The following is a 19,599-nucleotide window of genomic DNA, read 5'->3' on the forward strand; positions in this document are numbered from 1 at the left end:
GCTGCGGTGCGGCTCTTCTGACCCCCAGAGTGTGACCTTTCCTTTCATGTGTCTCAGCTGAGGGTCAGATGAGAGGGAGGTGTCATCGGCTTAGCACAGGGAGGGACTGTAGCATGTTTCTGCAATGCCAACACCTCTGCTTGACTTACTTGGAATCTGAGGGACCTTTAGGGTTGGTGCTGTGTGTGTGTGTGTGTCTGTGTGTGTGTGTGTGTGTGTGAAAGAGAGAGAGAGAGAGAGAGAGAGAGAGAGAGAGAGAGAGTTTCAAAAAGCAACGCATCAGTGGTTTTCCTTGATATTCCCATTTGGCAATAGCCATTACTATTTACAGTGACTATCCATCTAGATTACCTTTCCCCTCTATCTATGTACTATTGGGACAAAAAATGTGATTGTAGAAAAGTATCAGGTCCAAACACATTGGGTTGTCTTTATTTATAGTTCAATCACAGTTTGCTACATTTACCTGTTTGATAGCTGTGTTGTGTTAAATCTGCTTTAAGCAGGATCTGTGTAGAATATTTAAACTTGCTGGCTTCACACTCTGATTGTCATCACAAAAATAGATCCCATACAAATCCTTTGAAATAAAGAAATAAATCCTCTCAGACAGGAAAAATGGCTTTGCATTTCTCCAGGGCTATGAAACAAAACCTTTAGCACAGTGTGGCTGTTTTAACCAATCTGGAGATGGATGGGCAGCGATGCCTTCAAATGATTTAGCGTCTGCACCAGACATTGAGGGAAAGGGCCTTAGTCTGGGGAAAGTCAGCTAAAAATATCGAAATGATCCCGAAATGAGACAGCACTGAACAATATACCAAGGTCACATTCTTTCTGAATGAAAGTACCAGTAAACAGCTTTTTGAATGTTTAAACAGCTCTTTATACCTCTAAAGGTCAATTTACACCAGAACTATTGTTCAGTCACCTGTCTGTCTTCTGTCTATTGTTACAGCCGTGCTACAGTGGGCACTGAAGCGCAGCGTACAAAAATAGTTTGGTTCAACATGCCCTTGTATTATATAAAAGCATTCTGATGACCTCCATAGTTCATCTTATTGCAGCCTCTGTTTTAGTGATGCTGCTGGGTTGCAATAAGAGACTGGAAGTGATTGGTGGTAGTTACTTAGATATAAAAGGATGTGCAGTGAATGACGCCTAACTAAGATTATGAGACAAAGAATGCACCACTGACACAGACTCATATGTGCTGCCCAACCGGTAAGACAGGTGTAGGTTATCTTAACGGGTGTTGGTTGGGATGTTCCATTCATCAAAGTTCAAAAAAGTCTTTGGAAAAACGTACTCCTAAATATAACTGCAAACTGCAAGCAGCAATGAGGGCGTCAAGCAGTCTGTAGCTGTGCTGGAAATGCCATGTCACTATGTTAAGGGCAGAGTAGGCTGGGAGCCAAAGCCATAGACTTTAATTTCACAGCTTGTGCCTTTGGGTCACTTGTGTTATTTGGTATGGGCTTCATGCACATGTTACTGGTTGCAGTAGTCATGATCTTACCACCCTACATGTCCGGCCACCATATGTGTCTGAATTACTTTGAATTTGTACGAATTTGTTGTTAAGGCTCCCATTATGATTGCACTGGAAGACTAAGGTTTTATCAGATGTGTGTATTTATCGCTTTAACAGAGGCTTTAGTAGAAACACACATACAGGCCAGGCACACACACACACACACACACACTCACCCTCACACACACTCACACCTCATCACACATGTAAAGGCAGTTTCATCCAGTAAGGTATGTAAAATGTTATTTCATGTAGAATATTAATGTCATGTCAATATAATACGGTAATCAAGAAACAATTTATTATTAATAATGGATAGAACAACAATGTGTCTCGGTTGAAGGGCAGCTGAACTGTTGAATGATAGTAGCTGTAGTCTCAATGATGTAGAATAGAGTCACATAAAGATGGGCAGGTCTTCTCCCAGGTCTTTTGGGAAACTGTAGGACATACGTTATATTCATTAATTGGTGTTCAGAGTCAAGATTTATCTGTCTGCTCTAGAGAATGTTCCCTAAGGTATACAGAAAGGTTGCTGATAGTGGTGCAATCAGCCAAAAACAGCCAATTAAACTACATTCCTGCTTTCTGTGCTCCTGAAACAACACATTGATTGGCTGGAATAATGTATGGGTTATTCCAAACCACTCAGGCCTGTGTATGAGTTTTTTGAGCACACACACAGAATGGAGAGCCAGTGCAGTCGTTCACTGAATTTGAGAGCGTATTGGGCCAAAATCATGGTCTGTATCTTTGATGCCGTGCTCTCCAAGATAAAAATGTGTACTTGACTCACCATTGTGCAGGACGCTTTAGAAAGTGTCCATGTGCTTGGATGGACTGATGTCCTGCACCTCTCGCTCCACCCAATCCTCCACATTCACAGAGCCCAGCCACGCTGGAGAATGAACAAGAGATAATATTTTAGAATAAATACAATTACTTTAAATATAATTCTGATTCATTTATAATTCTGTTTTTGTATTATTTTCAATTGGCTCTATTAGTTAGTTAGTTAGTCACTATACATACTGTGAATGTACTCAGAATAACTACCAGCTTTTACTTACAGTTCATAATGGGCTTTCTGCAGAGGGAAGGGCCATCCTCATGGTTCATGTTTTGATAGATCTGGCCATAGGTCACAACCCAGCCTTTGAGAACATGTTTGAAAAGGTTAGCTTTGGACATGAATTAGTAGTTTGTGGTCTATATTCTTTGCATAAGAGGTTAGCAGAGGGCATGAAATAGCATTTTAAGGTCTATGCTTTACTTACTTGCTGGTTCAGCAGGCTGAATATCCTCTCTGGCCTGAGTGGCATGGATGTCCTCTCTGCAGTTGACAGAGTCGCCTTGGAGGGTCATTACTTGCCACATCTGGCCATAGGTCACAGCCCAGCCTGTTTGAAGAGGTTTGAAAAAGGTTAACTGTGGGCATGAATTTGCAGTTTATGATCTATGCTATTCATATGAGGTTAACTGAGGGTATGAATTATAGTTTTGTTACTCTAATTGTTGTTAATATAAATATTAATATCATATTATTACTACTACTGCTGCTACTACTACTATCTTTATCGGTATCTAATTGGACTTAAATTAACTTACTTGCTGGTTCAGCCAGCTGAAAATCCTCTCCCGGCTGAGTCCCATGGAGATCCTCCAGAGCCTCAGTGTGGACATCCTCCCCAGCCAGAGTCTGGAGATCCTCTCCTCCATCAGTCTCATGGAGATCCTCTCCACCCTGAGTCTCACAGAGATCCTCTCCAGCTTGAGTCTCATGGAGATCCTCCCCAGCTTGAGTCTCATGGAGATCCTCTCCTCCTTGAGTCCCACAGAGATCCTCTCCGCACCGAGTTTCATGAAGATCATCTTCGACCTGAGTCTCACAGAGATCCTCCAGAGGCTGAGTGTGGACATCCTCCCCAGCCAGAGTCTGGAGATCCTCTCCCCCATCAGTCTCATGGAGATCCTCTCCACCCTGAGTCTCATGGAGATCCTCCCCAGCCTGAGTCTCACAGAGATCATCTCCGACCTGAGTCTCATGGATATCTTCCAGAGCCTGAGTGTGGACATCCTCCCTAACCAGAGTCTGGAGATCCTCTCTCCCATCAGTCTCATGGAGATCCCCTCCAAACTGAGTCTGATGGAGATCCTCTCCACCCTGAGTCTCAAAGAGATCCTCTCCGGCTTGAGTATCATGGAGATTCTCCCCGGCCTGAGTCTCACAGAGATCCTCTCCTGCTTGAGTATCATAGAGATCCTCCCTGGCCTGAGTCTCACGTAGATCCTCTCCGGCTTGAGTCTCATGGAGATCATCGGTGTCCTCAGTGACAGTGAGATTCTCACTGCAGAGAACAGGACCATCTTGTTGGGCCATTACATGCCACATCTGGCCATAGGTCACAACCCAGCCTTTGAGAAAATGTTTGAAAAAAGGTTAACTTTGGTCATGTATCTTGGTCTATACTGTACTCTTTGCATAAGAGGTAGCAGAGGGCATGAATTAGCATTTTAAGGACTATGCTTTACTTACTTGCTGGTTCAGCAGACTGGAGATCCTGAGTAGCATGGAGATCTCCTCTGCAGTTGACAGGGCCATCTTGCTGGGCCAGTCCGTGCCACATCTGGCCATAGGTCATAACCCAGCCTGTTTGAAAAGGTTTAAAAAAAGGTTAACTATGGGCAGAAATGAGCAGTTTATGGTCTATGCTATTCACATAAGAAGTTAATGGAGTGCATGAAGTTCCAGTTCTTACTTGCAGGTTCAGCAGGTTGAATATCCTCTCTGGCCTGACTGGCATGGAGGTCCTCTCTGCAGTTGACAGAGTCGCCTTGCTGTGTCATTACTTGCCACATCTGGCCATAGGTCACAGCCCAGCCTATTTGAAGAGATTTGGAAAAGGTTAACTGTGGGCATGAATTTGCAGTTTATATCTATACTATTCATATGAGGTTAACTGAGGACATGAATTAAGCATTAATTATTGTTTTGTTAATTTAATTGTTGCTAATATAAATATCAATATCATATTATTACTACTATCTTTCTCTGTATGTAGTTTGCATAGTCAGTCGAGGTGTTTATTTATTATTTATTTTGTATATTGTTTATACCTATGATAAATAAATACAACACTTGACATTGGACTTAAATTAAACATTTAAGGTCTCTGCTATTTGCATTCTTACTTGCTGGTTCAGCAGGCTGAAGATGCTCTGCAGCGTGAGTCTCATGAAGATCCTCCCTGGCCTGAGTGTGGACCTGGGTCTGGAGATCCTCTCCCCTGTCAGTCTCATGGAGATCCCCTCCCAATTGAGTCTGATGAATATCCACCCTGGCCTGAGTCTGGAGATCCTCTACCACCTCAGTGTCATGGAGATCCTCTCCCATCTGAATCTCATGGAGATCCTCTCCAGCCTGAGACTCATGGAGATCCTCTCCGGCTTGAGTCTCATGTAATTCCACTTTGTCCTGAGTGTCAGGGAGATTCTCTCTGGCCTGAATCTGGATACCCTCTCCAACTTGAATCTCCTCCATGTTTAGGGGTTCCATCTTGTTTTTTCTCCAGCCTCTCACCCAGCGTGGCTTGCGCCCCTCTCGAAAAGCCTGCAGAGCAGATCGCATTCTCTCCTGGAGATCTCTAGGAGCTCCATCTTTCTCCTGGATCCTGCTCTTAGTGCTGTCCACTTCAGCTGTAATGTTAGCTGAGTGGCTCCTCTTGCTCATCTTGGCCTTAAACACAGATTTCACTTGTTTCTTCAGTCTTCTTTCTTTCTTAGACTCAATCTTGGCCATGGCCAAGTTTTGACAGATCCGGTAGTTTTTAGTTCTCTGCCGTGTTCTCCGTTGTCTAATCCGGTCTCTGATGGTGGTAAAGAAGGATCTTACGGCTTCCATGAAGCCCCTACGCTCTCCTCTCACCTCCATCTTCAGCAAGTAAAAATGGCTTTCTGTTTGGTCCAAAGGTGTTAAAAATAGACTCCTCTGGAATAATAGTTGAGCTAATACAGGATTTACAGTATCACACAATATTTAAACCAAGTGAATCGATGAATCAGTGTAAAACAGCAGCAGAAAGCTTTCTCTCAATGTTGTCTCTGGTGTAGCCAGGTCAAACTGATACAGTGTTCTACCTCAGTGTTCTACCTGTGCAAAGTAGAATGTTCAAGGATTCCAAATTCTGAGTTGTACAAAAACATTCTAACTGGATTTGTGATTATTTAAATCTACCTGATAGAACCTTCTTGTGGATTTAACAATGCAGATATCATGTCAATAATAACTAGATGTACCGCATAGCGGTACAAAATATGACCGCCGCTCAGTCCTGTACATCCATTCCGTGAAAATAAATCACATTAATCAATTTGTCTCCATCTTCTACTCCATCCCCCACTCTTGAAACTTTTGTGTGCTTGTTTGGCATGTGTGTTTGGGGGCCGCACAGAAAGTAGCCTACTGGCGCTGCAAAGATGAATAGATTTGTAGCATTGTTATAAAACCTTTAAACTCTCTAAACAATCACAAGTAGGGCAGTTCATCACAGTCCATCCATTGCAACTGGACTGATGAAAGGTACACCTGTAGGCTACATTGTATTTGGGAAAAGCAGAAGGTAGCAGCATAATGTAGGCCTATTTATTTATTTATTTATTATTAAACAAAACAATCCCTGTCAGTTCCATGCAGTTTTCAACAGCTATCAAGAAGAGAGGTCATGTCATGGATTTTTGTGAATGTTTCTTCTTCTACATATGCAAGAGTTTAGTCATCTAGTTCATATGATATTCAACTGTATTGTCAATGCACAAATTAAATACCAGTAGTCTAAAACAAAATGCAGTTTTACCCAGTGGTGCAAATAACTGACATGTCCAAAAGGGCCTTCATGAAATGTGTCGCTAGACTGTGTTCATACACATTTTAACGGGCCAAGTTGAAGAGCTGCTCTCCGTTATTGTTCTTGCATATAGGCTGATTCATGTTCCCTTGCATTTTGCAACTGTGAGGTCCATGGTTAGTCTGGCTTTCGCCTATCCTAGTCCATGGTAGGCGCCCGATAGGAATATTGTTTAATTTTGCGATTGAGATATCCACGCACTGGCGCCCCCTCTGCGATGTGTTCGCCCCCGGTTTCAGAGCTATTCTAAATGCAAAATGCATAGAGGGAGTTATGACAAAACCGTGACTGTTAACAAACTATAAGCTATATAAGGTAGGCCCTATGCTAGGCCTATTACAAAACATAAATTGTCACTAGGCTATGCTGGCGACCCAAATAAAATCTCCTTTGGGAACCAATGGCTTACAGTATCAAGTGGACTTAAGCTGCCACCACTTGGCGAAAAGTTAATAGTTTTGCATATCAGTAGTAGGCCTAATACAATTCACGCAGTTGCGTGAATCACGGAAAGCGCAAATGAAGTGACACTTCTAAATGGGACCCACTGTATAGTAGCTGAAGGTCTGTGGCTGAAGCAGCCATAATGAAAGTGTTATCATTGTTTGGATACTTCACACACACATGCTTTTTAATCGCATAGACTACAACTACCAAGTTGGAATCAAAGCACATCGACTCCCCTCTCACACCCTAAACACGCACTTCAAACAATCAAAAAGCGTCTCAGTCTCATGGTATAGCCATAGGCAAAACTGTATCTGACCGGTGTAACTAAATCATCCATCGCAAAGAATGATTTTTGTAGCACATGCAACAAATATGTGTACAGCCATGCCCTGGATACATCTCTCAATGTGCGCTCTAAAACATTTGGTTTAAATGGAGATGTAGATCATCACGGGTGCGTTAATAAATCTACATTGCGGCGAGTTGACACAAATTATTCACTTTGACAAATTTATGTAGTTTCAGTCCTTGTTATTTTCGGCTACTTTGAGCCATGCTCTTCCTTACTTGAATCACCTTTGAAAATAGAGGATTGAAGTAGCCTAGTGGGTGTTTGGGAATGAACGTTGACTCAGATGCTTTTTGAGACTTTGAGCAGAAATGTCCCAGCCCGGTGTTTAGGATGCATCATAGACAGGTTATCTTTCAGGTAGCCTATATATTTTTCATTAGAAAACCATCACGTAGCGAACGTGTTGTGGCTAACTCACTTAGCTCCTGTTAGTAGCCTAGGTTATGGTCAGAAGAATGAGATGACAGTCGAAAGATACAATTAGTGCTGTTATCAATTTGCTTGGTAGCCTATAACCGCATGTATGGTTTTCTACAAATACATCAATAATCAAATTGGCCTCCATCACTCAACCAATGCTAACGGTAACATTATTTTACCTACGTCCTAGGCTATTGATATAATTTATAAGATTATAGCCTACCTGCAGTAAAAACCAAGCATGTCCGATAAACATTCTCAGATTTATTTCGGCTTCAAGAAGAAATGGGAATTACATGTCATGCGGAAATCATCCTACCCTTATTAGACGTTCTCTGCGGTAAACTACAGTGTTGTCCTTGTAGGAAGATTGTCTTTCCAACCCGCTTTAGAACTTCCAACAAAATTACGTCTCACTGCAACGATGCGCCATCTGGTTGACAAACGACTACGTAACGCCAATACTGGAAATGCAGCCAAATGATGATGAATATTTGGTTTTCCTTTAATCCTACTGAATTTGTAATTATGTATCGACCGTTCTAATTGCCGATATCGATAGTATGTGCGTGCCTGTGTGTGTGTGTGTGCGTGTATATATGTGTGCACCACCATCTACAGGCCAATGAGTGTACAGTCACTAAATGTACACATAACTTAATTTTTTTAGACACCCCCCCCATGGATGAAATTCTACTAAACTTGGCATATCCCCAGAGAATGTCAGGTTAATCATGCACATAAAATTTGGTGCAGTTCTGAACATCTTAACTAAAGAGAGGGGCAATTAAAGCAGAATGATATTGCATTTCCATTTTTTTCCGAGGGGGGGGGGGGGGGGGGGTGCAAATCACAAATGAGTGATTATGAGCTAGGTTGATGTGGGCCCTTGAGACCAACATACCATAAACATTTCTTCATCCTCGGTGCCACGGTTCAGGTAGTTATTTTAGGAAAAACTGCATTTTTTGGGTTTCGGGGGGCCCAGCGGGGGGGGGGGGGGGGAGTGGCCCCCGGAGACCAAACAAAATTTTTCCTTAAAAGTCTAGTGGGGCTACATACCCACCAAATTTCATGTGCCCCGGTGGTTCGGTGTCCCGGCTATCGTAGACCAAAAATTCAGGAAGTAGATGACAGGAAAAAAAAAAAAAAAACTTTGACAATCCCTATATGACCGCTTCGCTAGCGGCGGTCATAATAATAGGCCTAATAATAATATTTTATTGCTCTTTTCAAAAACCAAGTTACAAAGTGCTGTAGCCTACAAAGGAAGCACAATTAAACAGACAGACAGTCATAAAAGTAATACATTTTTAAATTAAATTAAAACAATTAGATGTGTAAAGCAATGCAATATAAAGCCATACAGGTTTAAAGGAAACAAACAAAACAATTTAATAAAATCAATACTTTTAAAGAGATTATCAAATTTAGTAAAGTAGGATAGGCTTTCCAATATAGATGTGGGTTTGAGGAAGTGATAAAAACATGATTGTACAAACTATGTGATGTGTTGCTCAAAACTTGATAATTCAGCATACTAAGATCTTTGGATCTAACAATAAGTTAAATCTGTGCATCATCATATAAATGAAAAGAGACACTGTGTATGTGGTGTAATGACAATAATCGTCATCAATAATAATCAAAGCTTGTTCCTAATCCCTACTCTGCAGATATAACATGATAGCTGTTCCTATCACATGTATGAAAACCCTGTAAGCTACTTTCTACATCCTTGTCTTCGAAATGACTGTGGAAACATTCATATAGGCATCTGCTCAGTGCATGCATATAAATGTTAGATATTACAACCTAAAGCCAGTGACTGCCACTGACTGATAAAATTCAGATAATCTGGAGCAGTTAGACTCCTGATAGCGTGACAGAAAGAACAGGAATTTCAGTAATTACTTGGGTTCTTATGATTGCCGCTTCTGGATATATTTCAAGTTATTAATAGTTATAGTATAATACTCATGTTGATATGTTTTGTATTGTTTTCAAACAGTTTAATTTATAATCCTAGCCTACATTTTATATCCCAAAAGAACACATGTCCATTTTCCCTGATGAAAAAAAAGCCCACCTCATCCTTAAACACATTGTTTCGTCACGTCAGCGGAGGCAGTGTAAATTCATTGATTTATGTTTCACTCATGCCAACCTCTTGCTTGCAGTGTAAATTCCCAGCAAAACTTGCTATCAAATGATCCCAGAGTGTTTTTTATTTCCCCTTTCTTTCTTTGTTTTTGTCCTTAAATACAGTAAATACTATTACACAGGTTGGTTACACAGCACTGCAGGCTGATTGGCACAGTGATTAGTATTCTCAGCCATTAGGGGTTCTTAATCAGTCATTCATTTGTGGATAATTTATCTGGGTTTGGCCATGGCCACCACAGCACCTTCGGAAATGAAGTAGATCATATGTTTGTGTAAACGTGTTTGTCCTGATGCCAATATCCATATGCAGCGCTGTGCTTCCACAGATGGCCTCCAGGGCCAGCATTGATCCCAGCCCCAGAATAATCTTGCCTTTCTGCGCCAGAAATTATTCATCCTCATCACAAGACCATAAACAGAGTCAATCAATGTCTGTGTGATCACCCCACAAGTTTAATTCTCACTCCCGTCCCTCTACTACACACACAGGTTAGCAAGTTTTATTTATCAGTAGTAACTGATGTTAAACTGGAAGGAGCACTTTAAATCCATGTCTCTCACCACTTGGGGGAGAAATATCACGGTTATTTATGTATAGATGATCTAATCAGTGCGACTGAATGTTGTACACTGGTCCAAATAATGAAACTTTATGTGTTGTATGGTCCAATGCACAAACAAACAGCATAGAGGATAGTGCTCTACTGGAAAGAGCCTCGAAACAATTTGCTTTGATTAAGAATTGCATGGCAGGTGAATGGAAAAACGAAATGGTGTGGCGTGCGAGGTCTGGGAGCTATTAATTATATCAGTGGAATGTTCATCGCTAGTTGATTTGCACACAATCTGGTCAGATTAGTGGATTGACATTGAGAGGCATATGAGACAAGAGTACGCATGGACATTGGGGACTATTACATAACTAATGGCTGATGCATAATGACTTGTCTCGTAGTGATGGTGATGATGATGATGATGATGATGGCAAATCTGATAGTGGTACCAGGGCAAATGAGGAGACTGGATGAAGATTATGATAATGGTAACCATGATAACGACTGGGATGATGGTGGTGATGGTGTCAGCGAGTTCAGGGCGTGAAGGTCAATTTGAGCTTAGTCATCCACGGTCCGTCAACTGGACAGGTCCCAGAATGCCTGGCTGCAGCGGGGAAGGTCAACGTGACACGGCCAGCCGGCTGATTAATGGGCAAACGCAGCCGAAGCTGTCTGTGGCACAGCTAGCCGTCACACTGCTAGCACTGTCTGACCACAGAGAGAGAGAGAGAGAGAGAGAGAGAGAGAGAGAGAGAGAGAAGAAGAGGAAAGATTGGAGAGATAGGGGTGATACACAGAGGACACAGACGGGGAGAGAGGAAAGAGAGAGTGAGTGATAGAGAGGGAGAGAGAGAGGGGAAAGACAGAATGACATAGAGGTCGAGAAAGGAGAGAAGGACAGAATGAAGTGGGAAAGCGGAGGAGTGGAGAGGGACAGGTAGCTCGTTTAAATTCAACAGGAAGATAAGGATGCAGGTACAGGAGGATGAGAAGAAGAGAGAGAGAGGCAGAGCATGGATGGTGGAAGAAGAGATATTGCCTTGATGAGAAAGTTGGGGATTAAGGTAGAAGGAGAGAAAGAGAGAGAAAGGGAGGAGAGAGAGAAAGGATGGGTGAGGAAGTGAGAGAGGGAGATGCCTCTGACTCATCCTCAGCTGCGTGGGTGAAGGGGTGGTTTCTTCTTTCTTTTTCATCCTCTCATTAGTGAAGCTATGTGCGTCTGTTATCCGTGGGTGGCGTACAGAACGGTACAAATGGACAAAGGGGAGAGGGGGACTTTCTTTCCCCTCTGTCTGTCCATCTCTTCCTCTTGTTTTTCTACCTATCTTTGCTTTTTTAATCTCTGTATTCCTTTAGAAAATTTGGTTTGTCAAGGTTCCATCTGGATTTTTGAAAGCCTAATAGGTGTGACTGACTTGAGATTACCAGTAAACCTTACTCATAATCTCTCTCAAATGCATTGCACACACAGACAAACACATACAGTATGCGATCACATGCATTTAATGACCATATGTGACTAAGACTTCCCTCTATTTAGCCTGTGATAAGTATCACATGTCTAATGACACTTTTATCTGAAGTTAAGTCAATAAGGGGGGTTGGAAAATAGATAAACCAGGAGAGCAGGGTTACAGGTGTCTACTGAAATCATTGTGCAACACTGTGAAATATATGGTAGTATGCTGCATTTTTGAATGCATCCAACAGGGGAGTCATACTTTGGATTATATCAATCACATGGAAAATCTTAATTTACAGTGCACCAGAGAGAATCCCCAACATACGGTTGTAAGATGTGCTATGTTAGCTCATGGGCACCATTCCTCTGATTAAGTTGGGCACCATTCCTGTGAGTAATGTTGTATATAATGTTGTTGATTTAAAACTGTAATTACAAATGAACACTAGAGGAAGTGGTAGACATTTGTGGCGGTAAGTAAACAGTGGAATGGTGCCACTATGTTTTTCATGGTGGTGTAAAATGAGGACAGGGTCATTATCAAGCCACACACTCTGTTGGAGACTCCCTCGCTCTCTATACCTCTCTCTCTCTCTCTCTCTCTCTCCACGTCTCACAAATAGCAATCAAACAAGATGGAGCATCAGGTTATTTTCAAGGTTCAAACAAGAGAACAACAAGCCTCAGTCCATGTGTTATTAACACTGAACACTGTGCTACTTTGCACACTCAACCGTCAACTAAGATGACCCCCACTTCCATGGAAGTCCAGCCACTCCTCCATGGTTACATGCACATTGCTGACTGCACCATTGATTCCCCCAAGGAAGAGGCATGGTGGCTTGATACTAAATATTTACCCCGCTTGTCCTGCTTACCACTTGTTGTATGCATGATCCTTTTTTCTTTATTTCTTTTTTTCTCTGTCTTTCTTTCTTTCTCACCAACAGAAACTTCCGGAAGCATTTGAGAATGGTGGGCAGCAGAAGAATGAAAGCACAGAGTGAGTTACTGCTGTTTGTATGTGTATGTGTGTGGGTGTGTGGTAGTGTGGATGGGTGCGCGCACGCATGTACAGTCATATGTCTGTCTCCAAAGTCATGTATGTGTTGGCCGAGTTTCTGTGAGTTTTGTGTTCAGCAAGTGTTGTGTGAGCTCTACTGATGCATGTCTGTCTGTTAAGCATGTGCATCCTCAAACACGGCATGTGCTGCATGTTCTCCAAAAATATAACAGCAAAATTATATTATTGTTTGTGGTGAATGACTGTGAGGCTTGTGTTTGTGTGTTCTTGTACAGTATGCGTGTGTGTGTGGGTGAGGTGCTGGCTGAACAATTGTTTTGTTTTTGTCGTGAGAGAATGTGATTAAGCATTTCGACCAGAGGTTGCATCGATGTGCTCTTTGTGGTGCAGTGAAGTGAATGTAAGTGTGTGTGTGTGTGTGTGTGTGTGTGAGTGAGTGTGTGAGTTGCTGCTGCAGAGGGCGGCCGTATAGGTATATGTGCTGTCTGCATATGACGTGTCTGGGCAGACTGCACAGGAATTGTTTGTGCAAGGGCTTTGCAAAGTGGGTAATGTGACAGAGTGTGTGAGCGGTGAGCGAGAGAGTGTGTGTGACTCTCTCTCCAAACCTTTATTAGCGTTTGCGGAACGCAGAGCGAAGAGCTTCAACCGCTCCTGGAGCGACCCTACTCCTGTCAAGCCTGACACTCCAAACGAGTCAAAAGACAGTGAGTTCACACACACACAAACACACACACACACACACACACACACATACACAGAGAGAGAGAGAGAGAGAGCACAACAATACATCATTTATAAGAACCAGCCAAGAGATGAAGCATAGAGTATAACGTTTGCTTTAACATGCATGCTGTCAACATAAATAATAAATGCATTCTGAACACAGATCAATGTAAACACACACTCCTGTCACATTGGCCTTTATCTGGGCTACTTAGGAGACACACACACACACACACACACACACACACACACACACACACACACACACTTTTTATATTAATATAGATAAACCTTGATTGATCCTTTTTTCACTCGCCCATGGCAAGTCTTCAAACATTCACTAATGCAAATTAGCATTAACCACTAGACTACCCCCTACACTAGAACTGTCATTCCATTCTTATGGCTGCACTACAGTGTAGCACTGTACACTGATTATCTTTGCCATTGAATCCAACAGAGACCAATACACAAATGTACCACTTACAGTGCACCCACATACACATTTACACACACACACACACACACAACACACACACACACACACACACACACACACACACACCATATAAACTAATACACAAATATACTAAATACAGTGACACGCCCCCCCCCCCCCACACACACACACACACACACACTCAAAGACACCATATACCCTACATTGACAAATATAGACATGGACCAGTACAGTGCACCCACACACCTGGAGTCTTGTGCTACACTGCTGTTGCCTCTGACCCTGTCTGTCTGTCTTCCTCTGACCGTGGGTCTGTCTGCCAATTTGTGACTTTCTCTGTGAGTACCTGTCCGTGCCGGCCCTGTTTGGGGAGGTTTGTGAATAGTGTGTGTGTGTGTGTGTGTGTGTGTGTGTGTGTTCCTAAGTGAGAGAGAGAGAAGAGAGAGGGAGCATATCTGTTTTTTCAATATGTCTGCATGAATTCCTCTATATGTGTATGTATTGTCTGGTCTGAAAGTTTTCCTGAAACTTTCCCTATTCATTTTTTTGTGTATTTTTCTCCATATTCATTAGACATTTCAGTTTGAACGCTGTTTTTCTTTGCTGGCCATCTCTCTGGTGATGCCATTTGGTCTTTATTGTGTGTGATTTTCTCTCCTTGAAGCAGCTATCTTTTTGGATTCAGAATGTCTCTGGAAACAGTGTCCCTTCATGTCTCACTGTACTGTTCTTCTTCTAACTGTTCTCTGTCTCCCTTTTCTATCTATCTATCTATCTATCTATTTATCTATCTATCTATCGTTTTTTCTTTATTTTTTCTCTGTTTGTCTGAGTATTTGACTCCAGGTGTTGTTTGTGTGGTAGGTGGGGAGCTGCAGGTGCCATGCGGGGCACAGGACGAGGCTAGTAGTGACGACATGGACTGGGAGGAGGAGAGGGAGATGGAACGGCTCGCCTGTGAAGGAGATGATTTCATCCCTCCTAAAATCATGGTGAGTACACTCTCTCTATCTCTCTCTCTCTCTCTCTCTCTCTCTCTCTCTCTCTCTCTCTCTCACACACACACACACACACACACACACACACACACACACACACACACACACACACACACACACACACACACACACACACACACACACACTCCCACACCCACACACACACACTCTTATGAACCACTCAAATGCACAACATCAGTTCAGCAGATCAGTGCTGTCCTATCTGCAATGTTACTGTAAACACAAACCTTTCCCATAATGCAGTGCTCTTATTATTCTCGCCTGCTCCCCTCTAGCTTATCTCCTCGAAAGTGCCCAAGGCAGAGTATGTCCCCAACATCATACGCAGAGATGACCCATCGATCATTCCTATCCTCTATGTAAGTCCACATCGACACAACACACCACTCTTACACCAAAGTACAGCAGTTCATGCATTAACTGTGCCAACCACTTTCCTGAAACTATTGTATAGGTTATGTGTAATACAACAGGTGTCTTCCTCAGGTGTGTTCTCTGCATGCTATGTTTCAGTTGACAGTAGCAACTGCAGTAACAAAATCTGTTGCTTTCATTACCATATGAGCCCATTTCAATAGCTGAGTTTTTCTTACATTTGATGACATTATTGATTCGTTCACACTTTAACTGAAGACCATCTTGAAATAGCACAGTAACATATCCCTTTGCATCTCCCTCTCCCCCTAAGAGCCACACCAGCAGAAGGTGTGTGATTACTTCTTGATTATTGATTGATGTGCCTCTAATGTCTTTACCCTCAGGATCATGAGCATGCTACTTTTGATGATATTCTGGGTAGGTAACGGCGTGTGCTGCTGCCTCTATGTGTGTCTCTGTGTGCATCTCAGTTGTGGCGTCAACGTCTTTGTGCCTGTATCCTGTCATGGGTTTTGGTGTGTGTGTGTGTGTGTGTGTGTGTGTGTGTGTGTGTGTGTGTGTGTGTGTGTGTGTGTGTGTGTGTGTGTGTGTGTGTCTTTGTTTGTGTGTGTGTGTGTGTGAGAGAGAGAGAGAGAGAGAAAGAGAGAGAGAGCTAGAGAGAGAGAGTGAGAGAGTTTGTTTTGGATGTGTTTGTCTGTAGATGTGTTTGGTTGGGCTGCTCTTTGCACTGACGCAAATTGGCTTGCATGATGCAGTATGGGTCAGAACTCAAAAAGAAGCTTTCGTTATTGTCTGTTTTGTCCGTTTGGTTTTGTCTGGCTGTTGCTGTTGTTTTCTAGCCGCCGCAGAATTCATTTTATTCTAATCAACCACTCCGTCTCTCCCTCTTCTCTCTCTCCTCTCTCCATCCTCCTCTTCCCCTGTCCTTCTCAATGTTTACTCACTTTCTCATTGGATCACACTCAATCTTTCTTTCCATCTCTCTCTTTCCCTGTCTCTCTCATTCCCCTGTTTTATCTTCACATCCATTCTGCCACACTCACTCTCACCCCCCCCCCCCCCCCCTTTAATACTGTGTCCCTCCCTGTCCATCCATCTGTCTCCCTCCCTCCTGTCTCCTCGTCCTCACTGTCCTCTCTCCGTCTCTGTCCAGACGAGATAGATAAGAGACTCACGGCCTACAGGAGAGGCAGTAAAATTTGGCAGATGCTCATCTTTTGTCAGGTAAGTGGTACAGTGCTTGGAGAATAAGTGGAAGAACAGAGAGAGAGAGAGGAGAGAGAGAGAGAGAGAGAGAGGAGAGAGAGAGAGAGAGATGGAGAGAGTGTTTGGTCACTCAGCATTTGTGAAAAGGGCTTTATCTCCATTCTGCATGCATGTAATCAGTGGATGAGGGGTGAGAAGCACTCTGCATATAAATGTCTGATTATTATTCTTTCTCTCACTTTACTGTCTTTCCTGTCTTTTCTTTTCTCTCTCTTCATCTTTCGGCCTCTGGTAGGGAGGTCCAGGTCACCTGTATTTGCTGAAAAACAAAGTGGCCACGTTTGCCAAGGTGGAGAAGGAGGAAGACATGTGCCTGTAAGAGTCTCCTGCTAACGCTGAGAGGACAGAGAGTGATGCAAACCACAGAAAATACTATTAGTCTGTCTGGGCATCTGCTCTACTGATTGATTCCTTGTTCCCTTTGTGTGTGTGTGTGTGTGTGTGTGTGTGTGTGTGTGTGCGTGTGCGTGTGCGTGTGCGTGTGCGTGTGCGTGTGCGTGTGCGTGTGCGTGTGCGTGCGTGTGTGTGTGTGTGCGTGCGTGTGTGCTTGTATGCGTTTGTGTGCTTGTATGCGTTCGTGTGTGTGTGTGTGTGTGCGTGTGTGCTTGTATGCGTTCATGCGTGTGTGTGTGTGTGTGTGTGTGTGTGTGTGTGTGTGTGTGTGTGTGTGTGTGTGGTTTCCACAGGTTCTGGAAGAGACTGAGCCGCTTTATGAGCAAGCTCAACCCTGAGCCCAACCTAATCCACATCATGGGCTGCTACGTGCTCGGCAACCCCAACGGAGAAAAGGTACCACACATTATTGATTACCTGTGTTCGGTTAAACACCAATGCTTAGGCCTACAGTATTGTATTTACCCCTTAGGCCTCCATTACGCACACAGACCCCAGGGTTTCAAGTAGACATCAGACAGCCTTCGTAAACATTTGGTTGTTAATTTATTCATTTGCGTTCTAATGGAGCCTCAGTTAAGAGATTGTCAATGGAACTTTTATGGCTGTATTGATCCATTTCAAATGGTTTAATCATTACAAATGCTATTAATTAGTATCAGTTACATGCCTAATATATAACCTACAGGTTTTGGCAAAGTGTAAATCTATATTGTTTGATGAGTTTTACTTGAGAAATATGAAAAATTGTGTGTTTGTATGTGGGTGAGTAATACCAGTCATTAGAATTCCTTCACTCTCCAAATTGAAATTGGAATTTAACTCAAAATCACCACTGCTCGTATTTCATTTAAATCTGTTATAGTCACCTAAACACCCCCACTGTCAGTCTATAATTAGGACGCTTGTGGTTAAATAGCATCACGTCTCTGGCTGGTCTCATAGCGACTCTCTACAGCACTGTGGAGCGCTGCGCTATAATGCTACTCCTCTCTGCTGTGCTAATCACACGTTTATATTTGTAGCAACCCACTAATTGGTGTGGAGCGTAACTGCATGTGTGTTTCTGTGTGTGTACATAAGTACGTATGTGTGTGTGTGTGTGTGTGTGTGTGTGTGTGTGTGTGTGTGTGCGAGTGTGTATGTGTGTGTGTGTGTGTGTGTGCGTGGGTGGGAGGGGTGTCAGGGAGCACACTGTCAAGCTGCCTGCTGCTATGTGAATTAAGTTGACGTGATAACAGTGTATTTGTGGAAAAGTGCTTTGAGTGGGTAGTCAATTATTATGTGTCCATAGGCACTAGCTGTGAATAAAAAAGCATGTGGAAATAAAAAATCATTAAAAGCCTATAGAACGCTATTCAGACAGCTGTCTGATGCCCATGATGATGAAACACATATAACACAAATTAAATTCTGCTCCTCAGGGCATTTTGGTTCCTTTTGTAGACTTCTCATTTTCACACTACATCACAGTATACCTTTTGTCTTTTTTCCTGCCAGTGCACTCTTCCTATCTTTCTATTCTATCTATCTGTCTATCTATCTATCTATCTCTTTCATTTCCTCCCATTTCTTTCTCTCTTAACTCACTATGCAGCGTATCTATCTCTCTCTCCATCATCTCCTGTGCGAAATCCATCAGGGTCATCTTGACTCATGCTGCTAGTAATAGCAGGGAGTCCTGAAGTAGCTGCCTCTCCCTGTGTATGTGTGTGTGTGTGTGTGTGTGTGTGTGCATGTGTGTGTGTGTGAGAGAGAGAGAGAGAGAGAGAGAGTGAAAAGTGAAAAGCAGACACTCATTACATAAAATCCTTCAATACTTTCAAACGTTGTTTGGAGAGGCCTTGCAAATGCAGACATGCATAGCCAAGCATGTACGCCTACACACACATACCAGTGCTGAAGGCCCACAGGTGTGACTCGGCCTCAGGCTCCGTCTCGCACCCTTCCTGCCCCAGCAGAGAGGCCCCCCAGGGCTGCATGTCAATAGAGACCCCTGGGCTCTCATGTTGGGGTCAAATTTAACCCTTTTTTGTTTTGAGTTTGTGCACCCTCTGCAGGTTTGGAGTGCCTTCCTCCCTTGAGGATACTCCGCCCCAAAAACATAAGTACCTAGGCAGAGCCAGGCCAGCTGTGGCTGATTGGAGGCAACAGCTTTTTTACGTCCGTCTCCTGCCTTCATGAGCTTGAGCATGCTCCTTGTTTTATTTTGATTTACCAGTTATGTTGTAAAATAAATACTCAACTCATTGAGTTCAAACGGCACATAACATTGTGGACAATCACTTCTTTTGGATGGCAAGGACGGTCAGTCAGAAATAACTACAGTCAGTCACATGGATGGTATTAAATTGGTAAAAGACCAGTACATCTCAGTTTAATTAACCATGAGGCACTGTGGCCCGGTGCCCAGGAGGTGTGGAGGCCTGTGGGATAACAGCTTTACTTTTTTAAGGCAGCAGTTTGTTTGAATTCATGGTTTGCACTG

The 19,599-nt window shown here is 42.9% G+C and overlaps 3 protein-coding genes across 17 annotated transcripts in view; 1 reads left to right on the forward strand and 2 right to left on the reverse strand.

The window, feature by feature from the left end:
• The window catches only part of LOC121680692 (high mobility group nucleosome-binding domain-containing protein 5-like), a 692,414-nt gene extending 686,719 nt beyond the window's left edge, over positions 1–5,695 (reverse strand). The window contains exons 1-9 of one of the 4 annotated variants that reach the window (XM_042060210.1): positions 4,947–5,695; positions 4,727–4,892; positions 4,294–4,416; positions 4,071–4,184; positions 3,143–3,949; positions 2,812–2,934; positions 2,605–2,688; positions 2,331–2,432; positions 1,726–1,974 (exon numbers count right to left, since the gene is read on the reverse strand). In XM_042060210.1, the coding sequence (XP_041916144.1) occupies positions 2,347–2,432; positions 2,605–2,688; positions 2,812–2,934; positions 3,143–3,949; positions 4,071–4,184; positions 4,294–4,416; positions 4,727–4,892; positions 4,947–5,465 (2,022 nt within the window). In that variant the 5' untranslated portion in view covers positions 5,466–5,695 and the 3' untranslated portion in view covers positions 1,726–1,974; positions 2,331–2,346. Of the gene's footprint in view, positions 1–1,725; positions 1,975–2,330; positions 2,433–2,604; positions 2,689–2,811; positions 2,935–3,142; positions 3,950–4,070; positions 4,185–4,293; positions 4,417–4,726 lie in introns of those variants that run through there. The other 3 variants (XM_042060209.1, XM_042060211.1, XM_042060208.1) reach the window with 3 other exon arrangements.
• Positions 1–19,599, forward strand: part of LOC121680696 (NMDA receptor synaptonuclear signaling and neuronal migration factor) — a 41,243-nt gene that overhangs the window by 15,066 nt on the left and 6,578 nt on the right. For 9 of the 11 annotated variants that reach the window (XM_042060221.1, XM_042060222.1, XM_042060217.1 and 6 more), the window contains 8 exons: positions 12,796–12,848; positions 13,487–13,576; positions 14,920–15,047; positions 15,350–15,433; positions 15,836–15,869; positions 16,606–16,676; positions 16,954–17,033; positions 17,405–17,507. In XM_042060221.1, coding sequence (XP_041916155.1) covers positions 12,796–12,848; positions 13,487–13,576; positions 14,920–15,047; positions 15,350–15,433; positions 15,836–15,869; positions 16,606–16,676; positions 16,954–17,033; positions 17,405–17,507 — 643 coding nt within the window. The remainder of the gene's footprint in view (positions 1–12,795; positions 12,849–13,486; positions 13,577–14,919; positions 15,048–15,349; positions 15,434–15,835; positions 15,870–16,605; positions 16,677–16,953; positions 17,034–17,404; positions 17,508–19,599) is intronic. The other 2 variants (XM_042060225.1, XM_042060226.1) reach the window with 1 other exon arrangement.
• Positions 16,001–19,599, reverse strand: part of zgc:113162 (uncharacterized protein LOC553743 homolog) — a 42,195-nt gene continuing 38,596 nt past the window's right edge. Inside the window, exon 11 of one of the 2 annotated variants that reach the window (XR_006021785.1) lies at positions 16,001–16,047. The gene's annotated coding sequence lies outside the window, so the exon portion shown is untranslated. Of the gene's footprint in view, positions 16,048–16,085; positions 16,105–19,599 lie in introns of those variants that run through there. The other variant, XR_006021786.1, reaches the window with a different exon arrangement.

Source organism: Alosa sapidissima, chromosome 13, assembly GCF_018492685.1.
Source record: "Alosa sapidissima isolate fAloSap1 chromosome 13, fAloSap1.pri, whole genome shotgun sequence".
Lineage (NCBI taxonomy): Eukaryota > Metazoa > Chordata > Actinopteri > Clupeiformes > Clupeidae > Alosa > Alosa sapidissima.